The following is a 22,899-nucleotide window of genomic DNA, read 5'->3' as shown; positions in this document are numbered from 1 at the left end:
GAGTATTTTTCATCTAGTGGCAGTGGGAGGTAGATTGGCCTGTATAGGATGGGGAAACACATTAGAGATTCCTGCATATAGTTTTATTTGCTGGAGGGCTTATTAATCAACTTACATTATTTTAGTGCCTTTATAAATTCTGCACAATTGAGTGGCTCTTGGCTCATTTCTACAAAGTGAAGTACTTTCATTGAATAATCCCACTTATAGGCTGTTTAAAGTACACTGCTGTTAGCTTGAATTACTTATTGTCTTTCCTTAAGTTTGTTTGTTTGTGGTAGCATTTCACTCTGGACATTCTTTTAATGTGCTTTTACATTACAAGGATTGCAATTATTCATCTAGTGGCAGTAGGTGTTTGCCTAGTCTATTTGAGTTGCAAAGCACACAAAAGGGCTCTATGTGTAGACATTTTATTGGCCAGAGGGCTCAGTAGTCAGTTTTCTGTATTTCCAGTGCTGGCAGAAATTCAGCACATTTACACAGAGCTGATTGATGTGCCAGTGCCCTGTACAGATGCAAACAACTACAAATATTACTTATCATTATACTGTGAAAGTTTACTGTGCTATGTATTTTTTTGCACTTCCTTAAATATTAAAGTTGCATTTTCAAATTGTTGTAAGGGCTGCTGACTGCACTGAAATACATTGTATTCAGTGTTTCTTAGTATTAGGCACCTGTTTCTGGTTCCTTAACACTTGGGCTCCATATCAGTCATTTTACTTTAAACAGGTCAAAGTCAGTACTCTTGTGGTAGGAGAGGGTTGATTTCACTTATATGAGCTAGGAATTGCTGGTGGAAAACACACTGTTTTTGATTATAGGAGACTCCATTGTGAGACACACTGATGTCCCTCTTACCAGGTTAGATAAAGAGAAGGTTATAGTTATTTGCCTATAAGGGGCTAGGATCCACCAGATCATGCAAGCACTCAGGTCACTTACCCCTAAGTACCAGTATGACTCAGTCATAGTCCATGTTTGTGTGAATGACCCGAGACATACCTCCTTGGACTATATGAAGACAGACATGACTGATCTTTCAGACCGTGCATCACAGATATGCATCAGCCTAGAACTGAGCAGCATTCTACCATCTCCAAGTAAGATGCCACAACACCAGCAGAAAATGATTGACTTTAACAATTGGCTTGGCTACTGGTGTCATTCCAAAGGGGTCAAATACTTGTCAGCCTGAGAGAATATGGCTGACAGGCCGTACTGCTTTGTCAGGGATGGTCTTCACCTGTCACCTCTAGGCTTTTGGATATTGGCCAAAACATTATCCAACTGTATAGTGCCTTTTTTAGGCATTGCCAAACAAACTTCTAACATAACTAAAGCTACTCAGGACAAACTGATGGTGTTGCTGTTCAGTGCTAGGAGTATCAACAAGAAACTGCACTCCCTGGAATCTCTCTTCATCCTGAAGAATGCAGAAATCTGTGCAGTTACTGAAACATTTTCAAAGCTACGGAAAGCACTCTGGCAGTGCATGGCTGTAATGACTTTCATACATTCTGACCACCCACAGAATATGAAAGAGCAAAAAGTGGAGGCATAGCCATCTACATAAAGGATAAGTACACCTCAAGGCTGGTCAAACAATGTCATGCTTGAGCTACTCCATGTCTAACTAACCACAGGAAAAATCCATTACCATATTCTTGCTAACTACAGGTCTCCCACTATGAATCAGGAAACCCATACATCATAACTGAAGTTACTAGGATCATTCATGATCCAGCCCAATACCATAATTATGGGTGATTTTAACTAGCCCTCCATTAATTGGGAGGCATACAGAACAATTACCATGCAGGACCAAGGATTTCTTGACTGTATACATTTAAATACCCTGGATGAGCAAGGCTGCAATCTCACTAAGGGAGCAAATATCCTAGATCTGGTACTCACAAATATGGGACAGCACTGTACCCCCTAGTGTGATGTTTTCAGTGTTAAGATCAGATTATAAAGTGGTCTCCTTTGAAATAAAGGTAAAACTAGTCCCCCCATGTAATGCAAAAATTTTAAGAACTTCCCCAGGGAAACTTTCTCTTATTAAGGGATGGCATAGCTGGTTTCCAAGCTCCCCCAAATCCAGAAAACAAAGAAACCTATGTAGAGGTATACACAAAAAACATGTATGACCATACAAACAACTGCATCAAAATGGCAGTACAAGGCCAAAATAAACCCTGGTCAAATTACAAAAACAAGCTACCCTGATGGGACCCCTGGTATTACTAAGTTATACAACAGAATAAAGAAAATCCTACTGAGAAGTAAGAGGGAATGTGTACAAAAGAGCATAATGTCCTTCATTAGTCTAAACAAGTGAATCTGGGAACTAGTCAAGTCTCTGAAAGCATACTTGGTAGTAAAAATAGCTTCCAAAGCCAAGGATAATCATAAGGCATTTTTCAGTTATGCCCGCAGTCTTAAGGGCAACACCCAACAATGTGTAGAATTAGTTGTAGATGGCATTACCTATAATTATTCAGAAGATATCAAATCTGCTGGCCAACAAATTCACCTCTAATTTTACCTCACCATCACCCCAGTTATCCCTCAAGAAATAACCTCCACCACTCCACCTCCAATTATCACCAAAGAACAGGTTGCTACTGCACTCTCTAAAGCTGAAAACACAGACATTGATGGGGTCTGATGACATACCAAGTTGCCTCTTAAAACAGCTTAAATCAAGACTTATCAGGCCCATTAAGATCTCTATTTAACTACAGCCTCTGGGACTGGCTTTGTCCTGATAGAGTGGATGACAGCAACAGTCATCTGTCTGCATAAAGGAAGACCATCTACTGACCCAGGAAATTAGAGGCTCATAAATTTGACTAGTCTTATATGTAAGGCCATGGAAAGAATAACCATGGAACTGATAAATAATAAATTCCAAACACTGTACCTGACCCAATTCAGCTATGTCAAGGGCAGGTCACGCCTACTGAATCTGGTGGATTTCCTTGAAAAAGTCACTGAGGTCATGGATGATGATAAAACAGTGCATACTGCCTACCTCGACCTAGCCAAGCCATTTGACACAATTCCCTACTTGGGTATTCTAAATAGACTCACAAACCTGGGCATAAATCCCTATGCCATCAGGTGGATAGCCAATTGGCTCATGGGACCAGATGACATCCCGGGCTGTGTACTACATGAACTACAATATGAACTGGCACCTCACCTAAGTGTCATGTTTAATCATAGCCTCACCTCAGGTTTCGTGCCCACTGAGTGGCGCACAGCTACAGTTATCCCACTCCACAAGGGGGGATCCACCTTGGACCCCAGAAACTACCGTTCCATCAGTCTGACAAGCCTTATCTGCAAGGCCATGGAGCGTATTATCATGGAACTTAGAAACAAAGACATTGGCAACCTTCAAACACTGGACCCCACCCAGTTTGGATTTGTGAAGGGCCGATCTTGTCTCCTGAACTTGATTGACTTCTTCGAATCAGTCTCCAGAGCCATGGACAAGGGTAAGGTGGTCCACACAGCCTATCTAGACCTTGCCTAGGCCTTTGGCACCATCCCCCACTCTGGAATCATAGATAAACTTACTAAGCTGGGCATTAATCCCTACGTCACCCAATGGGTTGCTAACTGGCTTACTGATAGAACCCACACTGTAAAAGTAGCTGACTCCAAATCCAGCTCCAGACAAGTGACAAGTGGAGTACCTCAGGGTTCAGTCCTGGGACTGCTCTTGTTTGGCATCTACTTCTCTGAAGTACAGGCCAACACTAAGGGACTCTGGATAACAAAGTTTGCAGATGACTGCAAACTGGGAGCCATTATTGAATCCCCAAATGACGTGGATACTCTACAAAAGGGCCTTACAGAAACAGATGCTTGGTGCCAGAGCCATGGGCTCAAGCTCAATGCCAAGAAATGTATAATTATCCCCTTTGGGAAAAAACATGTATCCGTGAATTACCATATAGGTGGCAGTACACTAAACACCGAAAGTTTGATAAGAGACTTAGGGACACAGGTGGACAGTGGTCTCACCTTCGATAACCACATCGCCACAACAGTCAGGAAATCCTTCTATGTGGCACACCTCATCACTAAGGGCTTTTCATCCAGAAAAAAGGAGGTCATTGTCCCACTGTACTCATCCCACATTAGACCCATTATAGAATACAATGCCCCGTTTGGTATGTACCTCTCAAGACATCTGCAACAACTGGAAAGGCCACAGAAATACCTCACTAAAAGAATCACAGGCCTAAAGCAGATGCCATATGCTGACTGCCTTAAAAAACTCCAGCTATACTCTGTTGCATATCGTCTACTCAGAGGCGATCTTTGCTTAACATACAAGGCCATGTCAAACCCAGAGCTGTTGGACATGCTACACTTAAAGAAATCCCAATCCCTCAGAGCCACACGCTCCAGGGATCTAAACCTTGTCATCACAATAAACAAAACATGCTGGAGGGATAGGTTCCTGACCCAGAGACTCCCCAGGATCTGGAATAGATTGCCCATACATGTCAAGCAGAGTGCCTCTTTGGTCCTCTTCAAAAGGAACCTTAACGATTGGATGGGAGAAAGAAAATTCAACCCGGGGATCACGTCAGTCACCCTGCTAGACAGGGGTCCAGGGAAGTAAATAGTGTGGGAAGAAATAGCCAGGGAATTGTTATGGCTAGGCTTGTATAGGCCCTAGGGCTGATAGCCTAGTACCAACCTATGAACCTATGAACCTATGGACAGGATATGTGGTTAAAGTGGGTGAATCCATATCCAGCAAGGGGCGAGTTACTAGTGATGTACCAAAAGCTCAGTGTGGGAACCACTCCTGTTCAGAATATACTTTAATGAAGTCAAGGCTCATGTGGAAGGCTTGTGGATGACAAAGTATGCCAACAACTGCAAGCTGGGTGCAATCACTGAATCTCCCCAGTGATGTAGATATCCTTCAGGAGGGTCTAGATCAGACAAATGATTAATGCCAGAATCATGGCCTAAATCTAAATGTGAAAAAACGCATTATCAAATACACCTGCAAATTACAACATCAACATCACACCCCTAACAGTAGACTCAGAGGTGAGAGATCTAGGTACACAGATAGTAGCCTGAACTTTGACCGCCATGTGTCCACTGTGGGGAGGAAATCCTTCTATGTGACACATCTTATAAATAAAAGTATGGCTTCCAGATCCAAGGAATTATAGTCCCACTGTACTCAGCCCACATTAAATCAGTAATCAAGTACAATGTGCCATTTGGCATGTACTTGACTTGGCACTTAAATCAGCTGGAGTGACTCAGAGGTTGCTTGGAAAGAAAATTCAGGGTGTAACAACATATCCTATGTAGATAGAGTAAAAGCCTAATCCCGTTACTGTCTCCTACTGACTATTAAGGGGTGACCTATGCCTGACCTACAAGGCTCTCATAAATCCAGCCCTGATTGAGCTGTTACACATCCCCAACTCAAACAGCATGAGGGTCACCTGATCTAGGGACTCAAATAAAACATGTTGGAGAGACAGATGTGTGCTTCAGAGATTTCTATTTTTTTTGAACAAGCTTCCTATTCACGATGAGCAAAGCCCTTCCCTGGCCCTCTTCAAATGCAGATGGGGAGTTGCAAATTCACACCTGAGGTAGTGCCTATGAGTCCCTTATGGACAGGGGCAGTCTGTAAGATACTCAAGACATAGGTAGAAACCCACGCCACCCTCTTGCTCCTTGGGGCCACTATACAGTGTACAATTGGGTTATATTGGCTAGACTTGTAAGGGCTCTTAAGCTGTTAGCCTAGTGATCTTCTTTGAATGTATGAACCTATACAGTGGAGAGCCCAATGGTTAAGAATGTGAACTAGAAATGGAAGTTCACTGCTATGAACCTGAGGAGTTTATTGCATTCTTTGCAAATCAAAACATGCAAATAGACATCTTTGTGGTCCAGAGTAACCACAGATGCTTCTGACATCAATAAGAGGGGATGGGTCTGCAGGGAAAATATTCAGAATGTTTGTCCTTTTAAGAAGAGCTTTAATTCTGAGAAGTCTTAAATAGGCTTCCATGTCCAAATATTTCTCTGACTAAGAAGAGTAAGGAATTAAACCTGTTGCCTTCCTTTTTCAGGGCACCCCATTATATGGCTTCCTGAACCAGGAGTGGTCAAGAAAGTGAAAATCCAACCAGAGTGGAAGGTATTACTAAGAAATATGAGAAGACATTGAATTCTATTTGGAAACCTGCACAGATGATGTCTAAAATGTACTAATCTGGGGAAATCTTTGTTTAGCTTCACAAGAAAGAATTATTCAGCTTCAAAAGAGGTGAGGGAGATACCTTAGGTTGGATAAGAAAAGAAGGGAAGGGACTGTTGTTCATTCTGGACTCATGACTGTTTGGATGACCCTGTGGAGCTGCTGTTAGGCATCCTTGACATTCCTGTTTTTTTTCTTGCCTGGCCACTTTTGCTTCTTGAAGCCTCACTTCTGCCTGGCCTGCTAAAATAATGTATGTGGTATTAGAAAGGCCATTCCTTGGGCAATTCATTTTTGCTATTAGGAATGAGTGAATAGAAAACTCATTTGACGACTTCCCATTTCTCTTCCAGCTTTTTGAAAATGTTGTTTGTGGGAGAACAAAGCAGAAGATTGCTATCTAGGGATGGAGCTGTCCCCTTATACTCTGAAGAGTTTAATTCTGAACCAAGCTTTTTTTTTTCCTGTAATGATTTCTGTTCCTGCTGCCCTTGCTGTTGCACTGTACTGTCATTTTGTAACATGCTTGCGCACTTTTTGCACTGTAAGGATATCATCACTTTCAGGGTTTTCAGCCTTGATCTCCAAGTTAGTTACTAACTTACTTCTAGATCTCTCTTTGGTGTTTCATCACCTTGGTCTGGAAATTGACATCCCTGAGGGTGAGTCAGTATATGTGTAGATTTTTGTTCTATAAACATATCCAGCATGTTACTGTCTTTATTGCTTTAGAATGTTTTTGGACCTGAAGCTAACTGAGATCTCATGGAAACATCAAGGAAAACTGTTATGACTTCTACTATTTAGTTCTTGTATAGGTACTAGGGTGCCTAATGAACTCAACAGAATCTGCCAAGTTTCTGGGGATGGGGGGTGGGAGGGGGGAGGCTGTGAATCCAGCTCTAAGGAAGCTGTCACAAAGGCCTTCTGGTGGCCTCAAACACTATGGGTACAGCAGCTGATTTAGAATCATCCATACACAGCCTGTTCTGGTTCTTCTTTTTATATTGGATATGTTCTTGAACCCCTATTTGTAGGGTTTCATCAAGAAATTTAGGGTCTCCCCAAAAAAGACTTTCTTCAGTAGTGACCCTGACAAAATAGTTTCTTCATCATCTGAATCCTATCTGTGTGTGGGGGTGGGGGTGGGCACCTGGGAAATGTATGCTTAGATTTCCTTATCTTCTGCGGAAGAATCTTATAATTTTAGAGATTAGGGTCCAAGTTTCTTTTTGTAGGTTGAGTGCCTGAAGTGGAGGGCTGTGCAGAAACCCACTGCATGTTTTACCACAGTACAAAATCCTCTTTAGGCAATTTTTTTAAAAATATTTTAATAGAAGGCTTTTTGGGAAAGTGGCATTTCAATGCTTGAGTCATAAGGATGCAAAAGGCCTGACTGCAACTTGATGGGATGTACACTGTTCATAGATGAGAAGAAAATAGTTACACGAACCTTATTGGAGCAGGGTCACCATTTGCTGATCTGTTCCCTATGGCAGGTATTGTGCATTATACAAGTCTGAAGAGCCATTTTCTTTTTATCAACTGGAATTATTCCTCTGCAGAAGTTTTGAATTATTTGCTTTGGAAACAGTGACCTCAACATCCAGAGTGTCTGGAATGTGGAAGGAGATCAACAAAATATACTTGGAAGCAGATGACATGTCTACCTCCAAAAAGGTTAGAAAGAAGCTGGCAGGTAAAAGAGACACTAGGCCCAGGGCCTGGAAAATCACCTTACCAGTTACGGCATTCTTAGTCTGATAAATACAAGAGGAGCAATCTTCTATTCTTTGATTTTGCCTTTGTTCAGGTGGTTCTTTTTGGTGATGTTCCTTTATATGACTCTTCTTAGGAGTTTCCCCAATTATACAGGGTGGCTGACTCTGACTTGTGCAGGAGAGATTTAGTTTTTTTCTGCTATAGCCTGACATAAAGAGAGCTTTCCTTACTTGTATGGAGCTTCTAGTGACACTCTCACATGTCTGGCAGCCTCCTGTGAGATACAACTCTCCTCAGTAAAAAAAGCATTTAGAATAGAAATCCCTATATGGGATCTAATGCCCACAGCTGCATAGGCTTTTCAGTGCTGCACCTGGCACATCTTGGAAAATAGAAAAGTTTCCCCTAAAAAGCCATTCATCAGCAGAGAGCAGTTTTCCCTGTGAAGGTACTTAGTCTTTAAAGAGTTCTGTATACTTGAACTCTGGGGCTGAAACCAGACAATAACCATGACCTTTCTTGCAGAAATGCTATATATTCCTGCAGTATTTCATATTATTGTGGGTACAAGTGTTTTTTATTCATCAAAAATTTTAAACTGTTTCTGTAATCTTTAATGTTTCATTAAGAAATGTCCAACTTCTGCCATGTAGAAGGTTGTTTCCCTAGGGTGAGTGCATGATTACCGATGAAGCTGATGTTTCAAATACAGTGATCAGTGCACATTTGCTACAGTACTTTGCTGGCTTTCTATAAAAAGGATGTTAAATTTCATTTATTGTTTCCACTGCCCTTTTATAATGAGTTGAACTTTTACATAACATCTTATAGTTAACTGAGAAGTAGAACAGGCTAGTATGTGAAACTATAGGAAGCTTTGAATGGGTCACCCCAAAGCATCTGATGAAATGGTTGTCAACCATCTAGTTGATTAAGTCAGCAACAAAATCTTGCAATGTACTGTAATATCAAAATTATACTGCACTGGGAAAGAGGTATGGAGGCAAAACCCCTACAGCGGTGGTGCAAGGAGGCTTGGGCTTGACTCTCTGCAAAAATAACTTTGTGTTTTGTTATGGTTCTTATTGTAAACTATTTAAAGATCACTAAGTTTGCTCTGACCATTTCATCAGCACATTTGTGAATTTGATTCTGCTCATAGCATTGATAAGACTGTGAAGAATCAATACCTGGATGCTATCTGTTTATAATAAAATGATTTGGAAAATGTAAGGTGCCTGATTGCATGTTAATGAGCATTAAATCCATGCAGTGCACACTGATATGCAGTGCTGAGTTAATGAGCATTAAATCTGTGCAGTGCACACTGATATGCAATGCTAAGTTAATGAACATTAAATCTGTGCAGTGCACACTGATATGCAGTGCTGAATTAATGAGCATTAAATCTGTGCAGTGCACACTGATATGCAGTGCTAAGTTAATGAGCATTAAATCTGTGCAGTGCACACTGATATGCAGTGCAGAGTTAATGAGCATTAAATCTGTGCAGTGCACACTGATATGCAGTGCTAAGTTAATGAGCATTAAATCTGTGCAGTGCACACTGATATGCAGTGCTGAGTTAATGAGCATTAAATCTGTGCAGTGCACACTGATATGCAGTGCTGAGTTAATGAGCATTAAATCTGTGCAGTGCACACTGATATGCAGTGCTGATAAGCCCATTTGCTGTTATGCAACCTCAGTGCCTTATAGAACACTACAGTTTGGTTTGGCAGACCAGCATGAGTATCTAACCAGCAAATTGCAAGCTGTGTTGCATTGCATACATGACATGTTACTGTAGGCATATCCATTATGATTTTGTAAATATGTAAAGCAAATGCGAGAACACATTGTATTTGTTTAAAGAAGACCGAAGGCAATGAATAATTATCCTGTTGCAGTTGAAGGAAAACTTTTTTTTTAATTTAAGGAGACTGACAATTCTATTACAGTACTCCAGTACTACTGACAAATAGGGAACACTTTTCTTTTATAGCAATTCTGTTTAAGATTATTTAGTTCTTATGATTAAATCTATGTTTGCAATTTCATTTAATTTAAGATTTTGCAGACAACTTCATAGCAAGTTAAATCACAGCTATGTTGTCCAAGGAGCTCTTCTGCTGACTGGTCAAGGGCTATGATATGTGTTTTGGATCCCTTTCTGCTTCACTCCTTCCTACTTACCTCAGTCCCTCATCCAACAGCCCCTGGACTATATCTGTTGTAATACTGGTGCCGACACCAAAACCTAAAGGAGTTCTGGGGGTGGGGTCATGCCATGGATGGCTTCCACCTAAGAATTTTTCATTTATTTGCACCCATGAGCTACTACCCTCTGTGGACCATGCCTCTCCTCAGTGAATGCCTAGACAAATACCCTATTCCCCCAGGATGGACACCTCCATTCATTTCAAACATCAGAGAAGTTATTCCAACCCGGGTCACCTGGCCATAGTTAGGGCTTTATCCCTCGGTGCCACAGTGCCTGCAAGGGCTGTGATACATTTGAGCCACACTCTTTTTCATAACTGTAGTCGTGGGAAATACTAAAAGTGCATGATGCACGCAACCTTACTTACAAACAACAAGCTAAACAACTTTATGTTGCACTAGCTATATTATGTATTAGGGTGTACAAACTACCTGCAATTTGTATTTACTGAATATTTTCTAATTGTATCTAAAATAATGTTATATTTATCTATAGAAAACTATTTGGAATACTATTATTCACCTTTAATGTAAGGTGGATGTTAAAAGTAATAAATATACCCCAAAGCAGATAACCTACAGTTTTATCAGCATTCTAAGTAGTATTACCACAAAGCAAAGGTCGTAAGTAGTATTACCACAAAGCAAAGGTCATAAGTAGTATTACCACGAAGCAAAGGTCGTAAGTAGTATTACCACGAAGCAAAGGTCGTAAGTAGTATTACCACGAAGCAAAAGTCGGGTTGATGGCAAGTAGAATAAAGTAATGGCAGGCATCCTGTGAGCACCTACACTGACAACCAAGACCATTGACTGGCGTGCCAGATGGGAACAATTAGATTTAATAAGCACAGAACTGCACTAGATGAGAACTACTTACACCCTCTTTGACCTACTCATTCTGGTTGTGAACTTGTGCTGTCGCATTTGGTTCCGTTCTGTCATATCCCTAGTTATTTTATTGAGTGCATGAATATATACATATATATATATATATATATATATATATATATATATATATATATATATATATATATATATATACACAAACACACACACACATATATATATATATATATATATATATATATATATATATATATATATATTAACTACCTGTTTTTTTCCCTGTGTCCTCTCATCAGTAAATGGACTTTACCTATTAAAGCTAGCCCAGTTAACAAAGTATAACAAAGAAATGACGATTAAACTAAAGCTGATGTGCTTCAGTTCCTCACTAGAATTGTGATATGTATGTTCTGTACATTACTGAATTCTCTCACTACTTCTAACTCCATCCCTCCGTTTGCATATGTTCCACATCCTGTCATCTTGCATAATCTGTTAAAAAATGCTTCTTGCTGCATCCAGGCATGTTCTTTTCATTGAATTTTTAAATTCATCTGTTTTTTCCTTTAGGGAGGTTGTCTTATTTGATTTTGCAGATTCAGAGGCGATCATTCAAAACTTTTACCATGACTATACTTCTCTTTTGTTCTTGTACTGTTAAACCTATCCAGTCATAAACAATAAATAAAACTTCCTACTGGGAATGAAGTAACATTGATATACCTGCACTTTGGCAACTGTATAAATACATTTTAAATTACTTTACAATGATCCAGATATACATTTCCAGCATCACAATTCTAAAGCTGATAAAAATCACAGGAAGGTATCCTTTCCATCTCTTACTGTACACAGTCAGCAGCTGTGGGCCTGAACAGTGCAACAACACTTTCTAAAACAATTAACAGTTAAATCAAGTGGACAACAGATTTCACTAATACTTACAGAAGGCTAAACAAAAATCTGTAGTGCTTTTGTTTTGTTGATGAGTCTGTTTTAGAAATTATGCACCCATCCTGCAGATCAAGAGTGCTTTGTTAACTCAAGTTCATGGTAATTTCATATTATCATAGGTTCATAGGTGTGTACATGGCTAATGGCCCTGGAGCCTTTACAAGGCTAGCCCATACGATTACCTTGGCATCGTGCCACCCAACCTTAGTTCCCAGTGCCTCTGTTGAGTAGAGCCACTGGAGTGATCCCCGGGGTGAATTTTCTATTTCCCATCCACTCATCAAGATTTCTCTTGAAAAGGGCCAGCGAGGTGCTCTGTTTGACATGTATGGGAAGTCTATTCCATAGCATGGCCAGTCTCTGGGTTGTGAACCTGTCCCTCCAGCATGTTCTGTTGATTGTGGTAATGAGGTTGAGGTCTCTGGAGCATGTGGCGCGGAGGGATTGGGATTTCTTTAGATGTAGCATTTCTAACAGAGGTGGGTCAGACATGGCTTTGTAAGTCAAGCAGAGATCACTTCTAAGTAGGTGATATGAGACAGAGAATAGTTGGGAGTTTTTTTGAGTCTGTCCATATAGGACAAGTATTTAAGGCCTAGGATTCTCTTTGTGAGGTACTTTTGTGGCCTCTCCAGTTGTTGCAGGTGTCTAGTGAGATACATGCCAAATGGGGCATTGTACTCTATGACTGGCCTAATCAGGGAAGAGTAGAGGGAGACAATGACCTCTTTCTTCCTGGATGCAAAACCCTTGGTAATGAGATGTGCCACATAGAAGGACTTTCTGACCACAGTGGCAATGTCCTGGTCAAAAGAAAGGTTGCTGTCAACCTGTGTTCCCAGATCTCTTATAACACCTTCTGTGTTCAGTGGCCTACCATCAATGTGGTAATTCATAGGAACTGGGTTTTTCCCAAAGGGGATGATGACACATTTTTTTGGCATTAAGATAAAAGCCATGGTTCTGACACCAGTCATTGGTCTCAGTGAGGCCTCTCTGTAGGATGTCAACATCACTTGGGGAGTTAATAATAGTTACCAGCTTACAACTATCTGTGAACTTTGTCAGCCAGATTCCCTTCATGTTGGCCTGGACTTCAGAGAAGTAGATACCAAACAGGAGAGGACCCAGGATCGAACCTTGTGGGACTCCACTTATGACTGGTGGCAGTCTGACTTGGAGTCAGCAGCCTTTACACTGTGGGCTCTATCTATGAGCCAGTTTGCAACCCACCTAGTGATACAGAGGTTGATGCCTAGATTAGTGAGTTTTTCTATGATTTCTGAATGTTGAAGGGTATCAAAGGCCTTGGCCAGGTCAAGGTTGGCTGTATGAACCACCTTGCCTTCATCCACAGCTCTGGTGACTGACTTAAAGAAGTTGACCCGATTGAGCAGGCATGATCTACCCTTCACAAAACCAAACTGTGTGGGATCCAGAGTTTGGAGATTCCCTATATCCTTGTTTATTAGGTCCATGATGATGTGTTCCATAGCTTTGCATATCAGACTCATCAGGCTAATGGGGTGATAGTTCCCAGGGTGTGTAGTCGCTCCTCCTTTGTGGAGAGGGATGGTTGTAGCAGTGCACCATTCAGTAGGGACAAAGCCTGAGTTGAGGCTGTGATTGAAGAGGGTACACAGGTGAGGTGCCAGTTCACTCTGTAGTTCATGACAACACAGCCAGGGATATTGTCAGGTCCCATAGAAGCTGTATTCTTGGCCTTGGACAGTGCTGTTTTAACCTGTGTAGCAGTAATACTGGGTGCCTGGCAATCTACTGGTATTGATTGGTCCTTTGGGGGGGGGAGTAAAGTTGGCACTGAATCTTTCGGCCAGCATATTGGCAATATCTGTTGGCTCGGTATAGGAGGTACCATTGTGCAGTAGCTCAGAGCAAATCTGGGTATTGCCATGGCTGCAATTCTATTTTCATAGCTAGCTTTAAAGGATTTGATGAGGGATCTCAACTTTTTGTTGAGGCTGATAAGGGAGTTTTTCCAGTCTTGGGACTTTAACTTATTTTGCATCAGATTCCTCCTCCTGTTGTAAAAGTGTTTATGGCAGGGGACCACCAGATTGGCTTCCTTTTTTTGGAGGAGAGTGTCTTGGTCCTATTGGTATGGCGACATCTATGCATTTATGTATGTGTTTGTACAGTGCATTGGTGCATGATTCGGTGGTCATGCAACTATTCTTCATTTGCATGGGTGCTGTGAAGTTAGCCACCTCTGTTTTTAGGAGCCCAAAGATAGCTTTGGAGAAGTTTTTCATGGTGGTTACCTTTGTGGGAGTGGGAGTGGAGGGAGGGATGTGGATTTCCAAGGTGATTAGTTTGTGGTCGGATCTAACTAGGGAGGAGTTGAGTACTGGTGTAGAGCAATGGTCGCCCATGTTATTAATGACCAGGTCAAGGATGTTGCTAACTCTAGTAGGGGTAAGAACGAGCTGGTTCAGGGCATTGGAATTAATGAATTCCAGGAAACATTGGGAAAGTGTATTGGTACATGAGTAGTTTTCCCAGTTAATGGAGAGGTAGTTGAAATTGCCCAGTATGAGAATGTTAGGTTGGACACTAATATTCTTCAGGGTGCTTAGGAATGTTGAGTAAGTCTTGGGACATGGTTAGGGACCTATAGCAGGCTACGACCTGAATCACTGTCTTACCCAATGCTCACTGCACCTGAAGTATCTCTGATGCGCTATGTTGTGCTACCAGTCTGGAGGTGTGCGCATCCTTTATGAATATGGAAACACCACCACCTTTGGAGCTTCAGTCCAAGTTCTGGGGCCAAAAGGTGTGGAATGAGTTATAGCCTGGTAGTGCAGGGGTGCTTTCTGCTGCCTTGAACCACGTCTCTGTTACAGCACAAATGTCGATGTTCTCCATTTTAAGGAGTGCTTTGAGTGAGTGCATTTTGAGATTTAGACTTCTAGCGTTGAGCAGCATGACCCTCAGATTACATTTGTTTGTAGCTGTTATGATGGTAATTTGGTTTTTGGAACACCACCTAAAAAAGGCACTATAGGGGTTGAAGAGCCTTGGCCAGTATCCAGAAGACTAGGGTGGACAGATGCAGGCCATCTCTGGCAAAGCATCAAGGTCTGTCAATCATGTCATCCCAGGCAGTTAGATACTGGATCCCCTAAGAATGACACCAGAAACTTAGCCAGTTGTTGAAATCAATCATTTTCTGCTTGTACTGTGGTATCATTCGGGGTGATGGTAGGAAGCTGCTCAGGGTTAAGGTCATACCCGCCTGGGAGCTCCCCCATGTCTCTTTTTATGTAGTGCTGGGAGGTACATCTCAGGTCATTCACACCCACATGCACTATGACAGAGTCATATTTGTACCTGTTGTTGAGGGACCTGAGTGCATGTGTTATGTGGCGGATCCTGACACCTGACAGGTAGCTGACTGTTGCTTTATCCTTATTCAACCTAGTGAGTGGGACATCAGTGTGCCTCACTATCGAGTCACCTTAGGGGCTTTGGTTGAGTGGCACACTGTTTAGGAGAGTTATGTGTCTCGTGATTAATGTTTTGTTGTGGTGGTTGAGTGCATTTCTGCCTTGGAGGTCTCTGGTGCTTGGGTAGATTTTTGAGAGCCTCTGCAAAGGTGGGTGTGTGGTTTGTGCTTTTATGTGAAGGCAGTGCAGGTGTGTGTTTTGGAGGGCTATGTGTTCCATGTGGTGTGGTGCAAGTGACCTTCTCCTCTTGACCAGCTATTCCAGTCTTGGCTGGAAAGTGAGTAGCTTCCAATCCGGATATATACGTGCATCTCTCAAAAGTCTTAGTGTTGGAAGGTAAGAGGAGAAGGTTATCAGTGTACATGAGGCAGTTGCTACATTGCCTCAGGATGCCCAAGTTCACCAGGTTAATAGGAAAAAGCACAAGGAACTGACCTTTAGACATGCTTGGAGGGGTGGGCATTAATAATACGTACTGGAGCTGTTTCCTTGTAGAAAATGTAGTGGTGGTAGCACTTTTGTGTGTTACAATAATTGCTACAAGAAGCCTGGTAAAGTGCTAGACTAATAAGCTAGTAAAATTGCAGGAGAAGAGAGAAATAGAAGATCTAAGGGAAAAATCGAAGAGCAGACTTTGGCACCGCTCAGAATCAAGTTCTGCACAGGTGTTGGTGCAACATAAAACTGTTTTTGTACATTTTGAACATTTACTGAAGCATTGCCATATTCAACCAAATACAACCAAGATCTATGTGATTCCTCAGAAACGTGTTGAACATATATTTTGAAATATAAAGCCACATTCATATTTAATTACATTTTCCTACTATATGTGGAGTGCAAAATTGTAACGTTAGTGGACTGTTACCATATTAATAATTTCAGAACAAAGTGGTGCACTGTCCTTGTTTTCAGTCACCTTTTTATGATGTACTTGTAGTGCTACATACCTGTAGTGCCTCATTGATGCTACCTTGATAATCGACTACTTCTGTCTTTCCCCAGTCCCCCTTGGGGCCAATCGAACCCTGAAAATTAAGAACAGCTCTGAAATCAAGCATGGAATTTAACTCACATGAGCTGTTTGGGTGAAAATACAATTATGGACAAACATCATCAGAATCACATTTACTGACCAAGTATGGGCACATACAAGGAATTTGACTGCAGTTTCAATGACTCCAATTATGAATTATATAATGGCATATATGCAACTATTAAGAGCAAGACAAACGACATATATACAACTATGAAGAACAAGCCAAAAAGAAAAAAAAAATGTAAAGATACATATATGTATACATACAAGGTGCAAAGTGCAAGAATTACTGAAATAAAGTCTGAAAGAAACAAATCATTCAGTCATTTTCTCAGACTTGAACCATCAAACAAGTCCTTTACAAAGAACAATTAGAATGATTGACAAAAAGTAAACAACCCTTACACTTTATACCATTAAAACCCTTCTTATCACAGTGCAATAAATTGCATAATATGCCAGAAATTTGTACAACTTGCATACAACTACAGCCACGAAAAACACTGTGCTTCATTTTATTTTACTTAGTTTTATATTTATTCATTTGTTGACCAGGTGACTAGACTGGTCCATGGAAGATTTTTCCCCCACTGCCTATGAGGGCAATTGATGCAAAATATAAATCAGTAATCATTCACATTTATGTCTGGCAGTTAATGCAGAGTATTAATGCTGTAAGTTGCTAAAGAGCTTCATTGCCATAGTCACGTTACAGGGTTTGAGTCCTTCCACCACCATTTGCATACTGTGTGACTCTAAGCAGGTCACTTAACCAGAAAGTACTCCTGGGTCACTCCTGACAAGGGACACTTGTGTCCCGTGGGCTTACCCTATTAACTAATGGTAAAATAAATATGCATCCAAGAAATAAATAAATTAGTAAATTAATAAGCATAACAGCGTAATATGTAGAGTAATTGTAAAACAAGCATGAAGTAGACAAGTAGTGAAAAGTATCCCCAATAAGAGTAACTCATAAACTAAATTAATAATAAACTATCATTATTTTAACATGTTACATAAACAAATGGACCAAGCCAATGGATATGAACATATATAGCCTTCTGTTTTGTGGGGTTGGGTACTATGTAATGTCTTCTACGAAAGGTACACCCGGACTTTTTAACTAATTATTGTCCATATATAGGCCCTAACGATGGGAGAGTGGCAAGTGGCTGAGGTACAGTACTGCTACTCCATAGGAGTGACCATATATAGGCCCTAATGATGGGAGAATGGCGAGTGGCTGAGGCTTAGTACTGCCACTCCAAAGGAGTGACCATATAAAGGCCCTAAAGATGGGAGAATGGCGAGTGGCTGAGATACAGTACTGCTACTCCAAAGGAGTGACCATATATAGGCCCTAATGATGGGAGAATGGTGAGTGGCTGAGGCACAGTACTGCCACTCCAAAGGAGTGACCATATAAAGGCCCTAACGATGAGAGAATGGAGAGTGGCTGAGGCACAGTACTGCCACTCCAAAGGCATGACTACTGGAGGATGCTTTACAAGTGCTGTGAGGTAGCTGAGCAATGAAGAGACATAGGATTATGGCACCAAAGAGGATTTGGTAATTTACTAAAAAGTACACAGGAAAAGGTTGCTGCATGTTCCAGGATGAAGAGGTGCTAATCAGATATGAACGATTAAGCAGTGCTGCTACTTTGAAGAGAAGGGAAGATGAACCTGCGGACTTTGTTTAATTGGGTCTCTGAGTGTGGGTGACAGGCAGTGATTGTGGCGATAAGGAGTATATATGCAGTGCTTTATCTGCTGAGGCCTGTCTCCCAACCAAATCTGCAGTTGGATACAAAAAGTCATCCTGTTCTCAGCTGCACTGCTATCTGCCACGTGAAGCAGGGATGAAGCAATATAACTGTGATGTGAAACATGCTCAACTACAGCTGCTGTAGTAAATGTGAATCACTTGACGTGTACACATGTCCCCCACATACATGCATGCACATTTGTGTACAAAAACAATATGCACATTTACATAGAATTCTAGTAGTCCTAACCAATACATTTTTATAGCATGTTGTGGTCACTCACTTGGTCAAGGTGATGCTCACTTAGTCGTTGTTTTGAGATATACATATTTTTTGAGTTCATCATTTCGTTCAGCCACATATAAATTTATTTATTTGTTTATTTAACATTTGTTTGCCGGGAAAGTCCGACTAGGAATGAAGCCAATTTTTAGATGATGCCCAGGAAGAAATGCTCCAGACGCATGTCTTTATAACGTGGGAGGAAACCGGAGCCCTCAGAGGAAATGCACATGAATGCAGGGAGGACATGCAGACTCCATACAGAAGGCATCCCAGCTGAGAATCGAAACGCAGAACCTCTTGCTGTGAGGCAAAAATGCAACCGCTGCACCACTGCGCCGTGAATATTCTGTTAATACCTCATTCACTGCAAATTACTGTACATAGAAAGAATTGGAGGCAATAAACCCCTTTGCTCTCAGTAATTGTGTGGAAGGATATTGAATGGGATTCAAGTTTAGAGATGTGAATTTAGAAACAAATAGCAGCTTCATAGATTATGGGAAGGAAACAATATCAATTATAAAAGACAAACAAGCAAAATCATTTATTCTTCCATTACCCTTATAACCCAATTGAGGATTTTAGGGCAGATGGGGCTTGTCCTGGCAGTCAGTAGGTTTAGAGCAGAGAAGTTAATCCTGGATATGTACTGGTGCATCACAGGACACATGCAGTCTTACTCACACACAGGTTGCACACTTTGGGCAGTTTTCAGGAGCAGCACTTTTCCTTCAGCACATCTTCAGGATATGGGATGAAGCCAGAGCACTTGGCAAAAAAACATGTTTGAGCAGTAAAGGCATGATGCTTCAAGCAGAAAGCACTCTAGTTAAGTGACAAACTAAAGAACCAAGCACCAGAACTATAACTGGGTCATCTGGTACCCTGTGCTTTTCTTCAAACTGTCAGCCCCTCAACTCAAGGTTCAGCAGCAAAAAAGTAATAAGTAGCTTAGTACAGTTAAATCACCACACACTGAGCACTTCAGCTGTGATTATTAATGCAGTATCTCCATCCATTTATAAAGCCCCCCGTATTTTTGCAGCTTCATTGAGAAAAGTCAGTTCTGCACTTTTGCAATATCTGCCCAATCGCAACCTCTGATAGCTTGTGCTTGTGGCAGCCGACCCTTTTGTCTCACACTAATGTGTGCTTTGCCAAGCACTGTGAAACAGCAACACTAACTACTGTGCCCCAATGAAACAAATACCATCATCTTCTAAACTACTTGTTCTGGTGAGAGTCATAAGAACATGGAACAGTACTAGGTAAGAGACCACTGGAGTTGTAAGACGCTTAGCCATATATACCATTAAGCAGACACACTTAAATATTCTTGCCACCCCTTAAAAGCACTTAATAGTGCTCACCTCTCAAACTGAGTGGGGCTGTACATGATAATCCTGGCATAAATGGGAGTCTACCCATCCAGTCATCAGGACTAGCCTTAAAGGTTGCCTAATAATATTTAGTTGGACTTGTACTGGTAACTTATTCCATAGATTAGGAATACATTGAGTTAGAATCTATTACTCCAGTGAGGCTTACCTGTTTGTTGGTGTAGATTTAGGTCTCTAGCGTGAATGCTTGTAGAACAACTAGTTTTGTAAAGAAATAGGAGACCAGGTAGGATCGGCCCTTCCATGGCTGTAAAAGTGAGCCACAGGTAAGCAGCCAGTAGGCTACTGTGTACAAAGACAGGTGAGATAATCTGTCTGTAGAGCTGAAGGATTTAAATCCTTTCATTTCCTTGGTTTGAAATCTTTGGGGTCTTTCCAGATGAGTGCTTGTGTGGATTTGTACATACCAAAGGGGACCAATGGAACGTTTTGAACTATTACTTCTGCTTCCTGTAGTCAAGGGTACAGTTTTATTTCTTCTACCTCCATTTGCCTATTGTGAGACCTGGTTCAAACAAACATACATGATGTAAATGTTTATATGTACTGTGTCCTATTAATCATGTCTTTAGTTTTTAAGTTTTGAACGAATGAATGATGTATACTCCAGAGTCGTCCTAACCATATCCCAACATGCTGAAGCCTGTACTTTAAATTCTCACGTTTACTTAACATTTAAGTAAATTACTAAAAATCCAAACAAAAAAAACACATCTGTCTCTGTTAAATACAGACATACATTTTAGGAGACATCTTGACTGTATTTACAGCAAAAATTTCCAACAAGTGGCACATGATACAGGCAGCCATAAGTTTAGGGTCCACCCTCAGATTTTACTTGTTTGATGTAAAATTCGCAAATTCCTTAGACAGACATCAGATAAAATGTTTTATAATTACAGAATCAGGCAACAAGAAGTATTGCAGTGATTTAACCTTGAAGTTACGTGAGGCCTTGCATTAATGTCTTACCACCCATCTAATGTGATCTAAACATTACTCCACAGGGAATTGCAAGGACTTGTATGTAATGGCTGGGCAATGGGTCACAATACCACTAACCTGTACTAAAACAGAAGTAGAATAATAAAGACCTGGCACAAAAGCATCACAATAAATCCATATTGCCACTTTCAAGTTGGAAAAATTTTTTATGCAGTGTGTCAGCTGGGGTGTCATGGAAGAGTTATCTATTCTGGGTCATTGTGTCAGCTAGGGTATTATAGTCAGTAGTACAACTCAGACCCATTAGCTGGCATTGTCATAAGGAGATGGCCATCATCTCCTCATAGGATACCAAGTACACCTCTCAGCCTCTTGCCACAACAAATCTGGACAAAGCCTAAAATAATGGGGGGGGGGGACAACAAAAGCCCAAACATAAAGACAATATTGTTCTTTTAAACATAGAAAGTTGCTAGAATAACAAGATTTGTGTTGGCATGCATTTTCTTTTTTCTAACTTTTTATTAAATATTAAGCAAAAAATAAAACAAAACTTCTAAAAACACAACAGATTCAAAACTATAAAAGTCCATAACAAGAATTCCATATACTAAGCAAAACCATCAACATTTTTCAAGTAAATATTTCTGCCAAGATAACATGCATTTTCTGATGGATATGAAGCCTAAAACTCAAATGTATGTCATTATTTAGTCACTTCAGTCCTCAGTGATTTGCCAAAAAAAAAAAAACAAGTTTTATAAGGAACAGACCAAAAATATGAGGCAAAAATCTGGAGATTCTCTGAAATCTGGAACTGTTGATTGGTATGAACAAGCATCAAACTCAGAACTTCCTTGTCTTAGAGTAAGGGAACACCAAATGTATGAATGACATTCACAAGTCAGTTTCTTGGGGAAATAATCCTCTCTTTATCTGCAGAGTGCTTCTAGCTCAACATGCATTTTCCACTTCCATGCTCTCAGACATTAACTGAAGGCACAAACTTTATGTAACCCTGCCACTGAAGGAAATGTGATGAAGGCAGGCTGGAAGCTGTGTCTGTTGCAAGTACATAGAAATATAGCTAGGTACCCGATATTTTATTTATTTTTTACCATTGTTTGTAAGTCTGCTTGGCATAAGTAATTCTTTTCAGTAGTGACCTGGGAACAACAGAACTTGTTCAGTGTTGCACAGCTTGCTAGTGTAATCAAGCCTAGGAGTACAGGATAAAATTTTGCAGCAGATCAAAACCATGACTGTGCACAATAAACTGTAAAAGTAGCACTGAAATTTAGCAGTCAAAGAAAGAAAACAGCCATGGCTAAAAAAAAAAAATGTACAGGATGTCATTTAACTTCAGATTAGATGTGATGACCACAGTCCTCCAACTGCTCTTGCCAGTGGTTACAATGGAAACTGTAGACATGTTAGACTCAGTTCAGTGAAATAACCACATAATTTTCTTAGCACAGTGGTTAACATTTCTTTGAAAGGAGAATGGTTAGTTTCAACAACAAAAGGAAATGGATACTGTGAGAAATATGTCTGTTTCATTTTACCATTTCTTCTGTTTGTGTGTATGTGGCTGTGTATTTGAAGTTTTATCTCATCACTGGGGTGGGAGGTTGGCATAATGGTTAAGGTGCTTGCCTTACAGCCACAAGGTGCTGGGTTTAATTCTCACATGGGGTAATTGGCTAGGCTTAAAACGGTCCACAAGAGCAGTTGGCCTATTACTAAACTATGAACCTATCAAGGAACACAGGCTTTTTTTCTTTGATCTCATAGGGCCAGATGTGAATAATTTGATTAGATTTTTGGTGCATGATAAAGTACAGTTGTGTACACTTACCATAAATGTAGATGTTCGAGTGTATTCACTGTTGCAGTCATTACATTTGGGTAATCTGCTGGCAGGGTGCCCACAGTCGGCCTGAATTCCAAAGTCCTGGGTCCTGCGTCGGTTG

The 22,899-nt window shown here is 40.7% G+C and overlaps 1 protein-coding gene across 1 annotated transcript in view; it reads right to left on the bottom strand.

Annotated features, from left to right (window-relative positions):
* LOC122788738 (collagen alpha-1(XIII) chain-like) overlaps nt 1-22,899 on the bottom strand; it is a 239,364-nt gene that overhangs the window by 130,587 nt on the left and 85,878 nt on the right. Inside the window, exon 7 of the mRNA XM_044055631.1 lies at nt 16,437-16,514. Within this exon, the coding sequence (XP_043911566.1) occupies nt 16,437-16,514 (78 nt within the window). The remainder of the gene's footprint in view (nt 1-16,436; nt 16,515-22,899) is intronic.

Source organism: Protopterus annectens, chromosome 14.part0 (genome assembly GCF_019279795.1).
Source record: "Protopterus annectens isolate FY-2018-M chromosome 14.part0, PAN1.0, whole genome shotgun sequence".
Taxonomy (NCBI): Eukaryota; Metazoa; Chordata; order Ceratodontiformes; family Protopteridae; genus Protopterus; species Protopterus annectens.
Note: the sequence above shows the minus strand (reverse complement) of the source record. Positions and strands in the feature narration are given on the sequence as shown.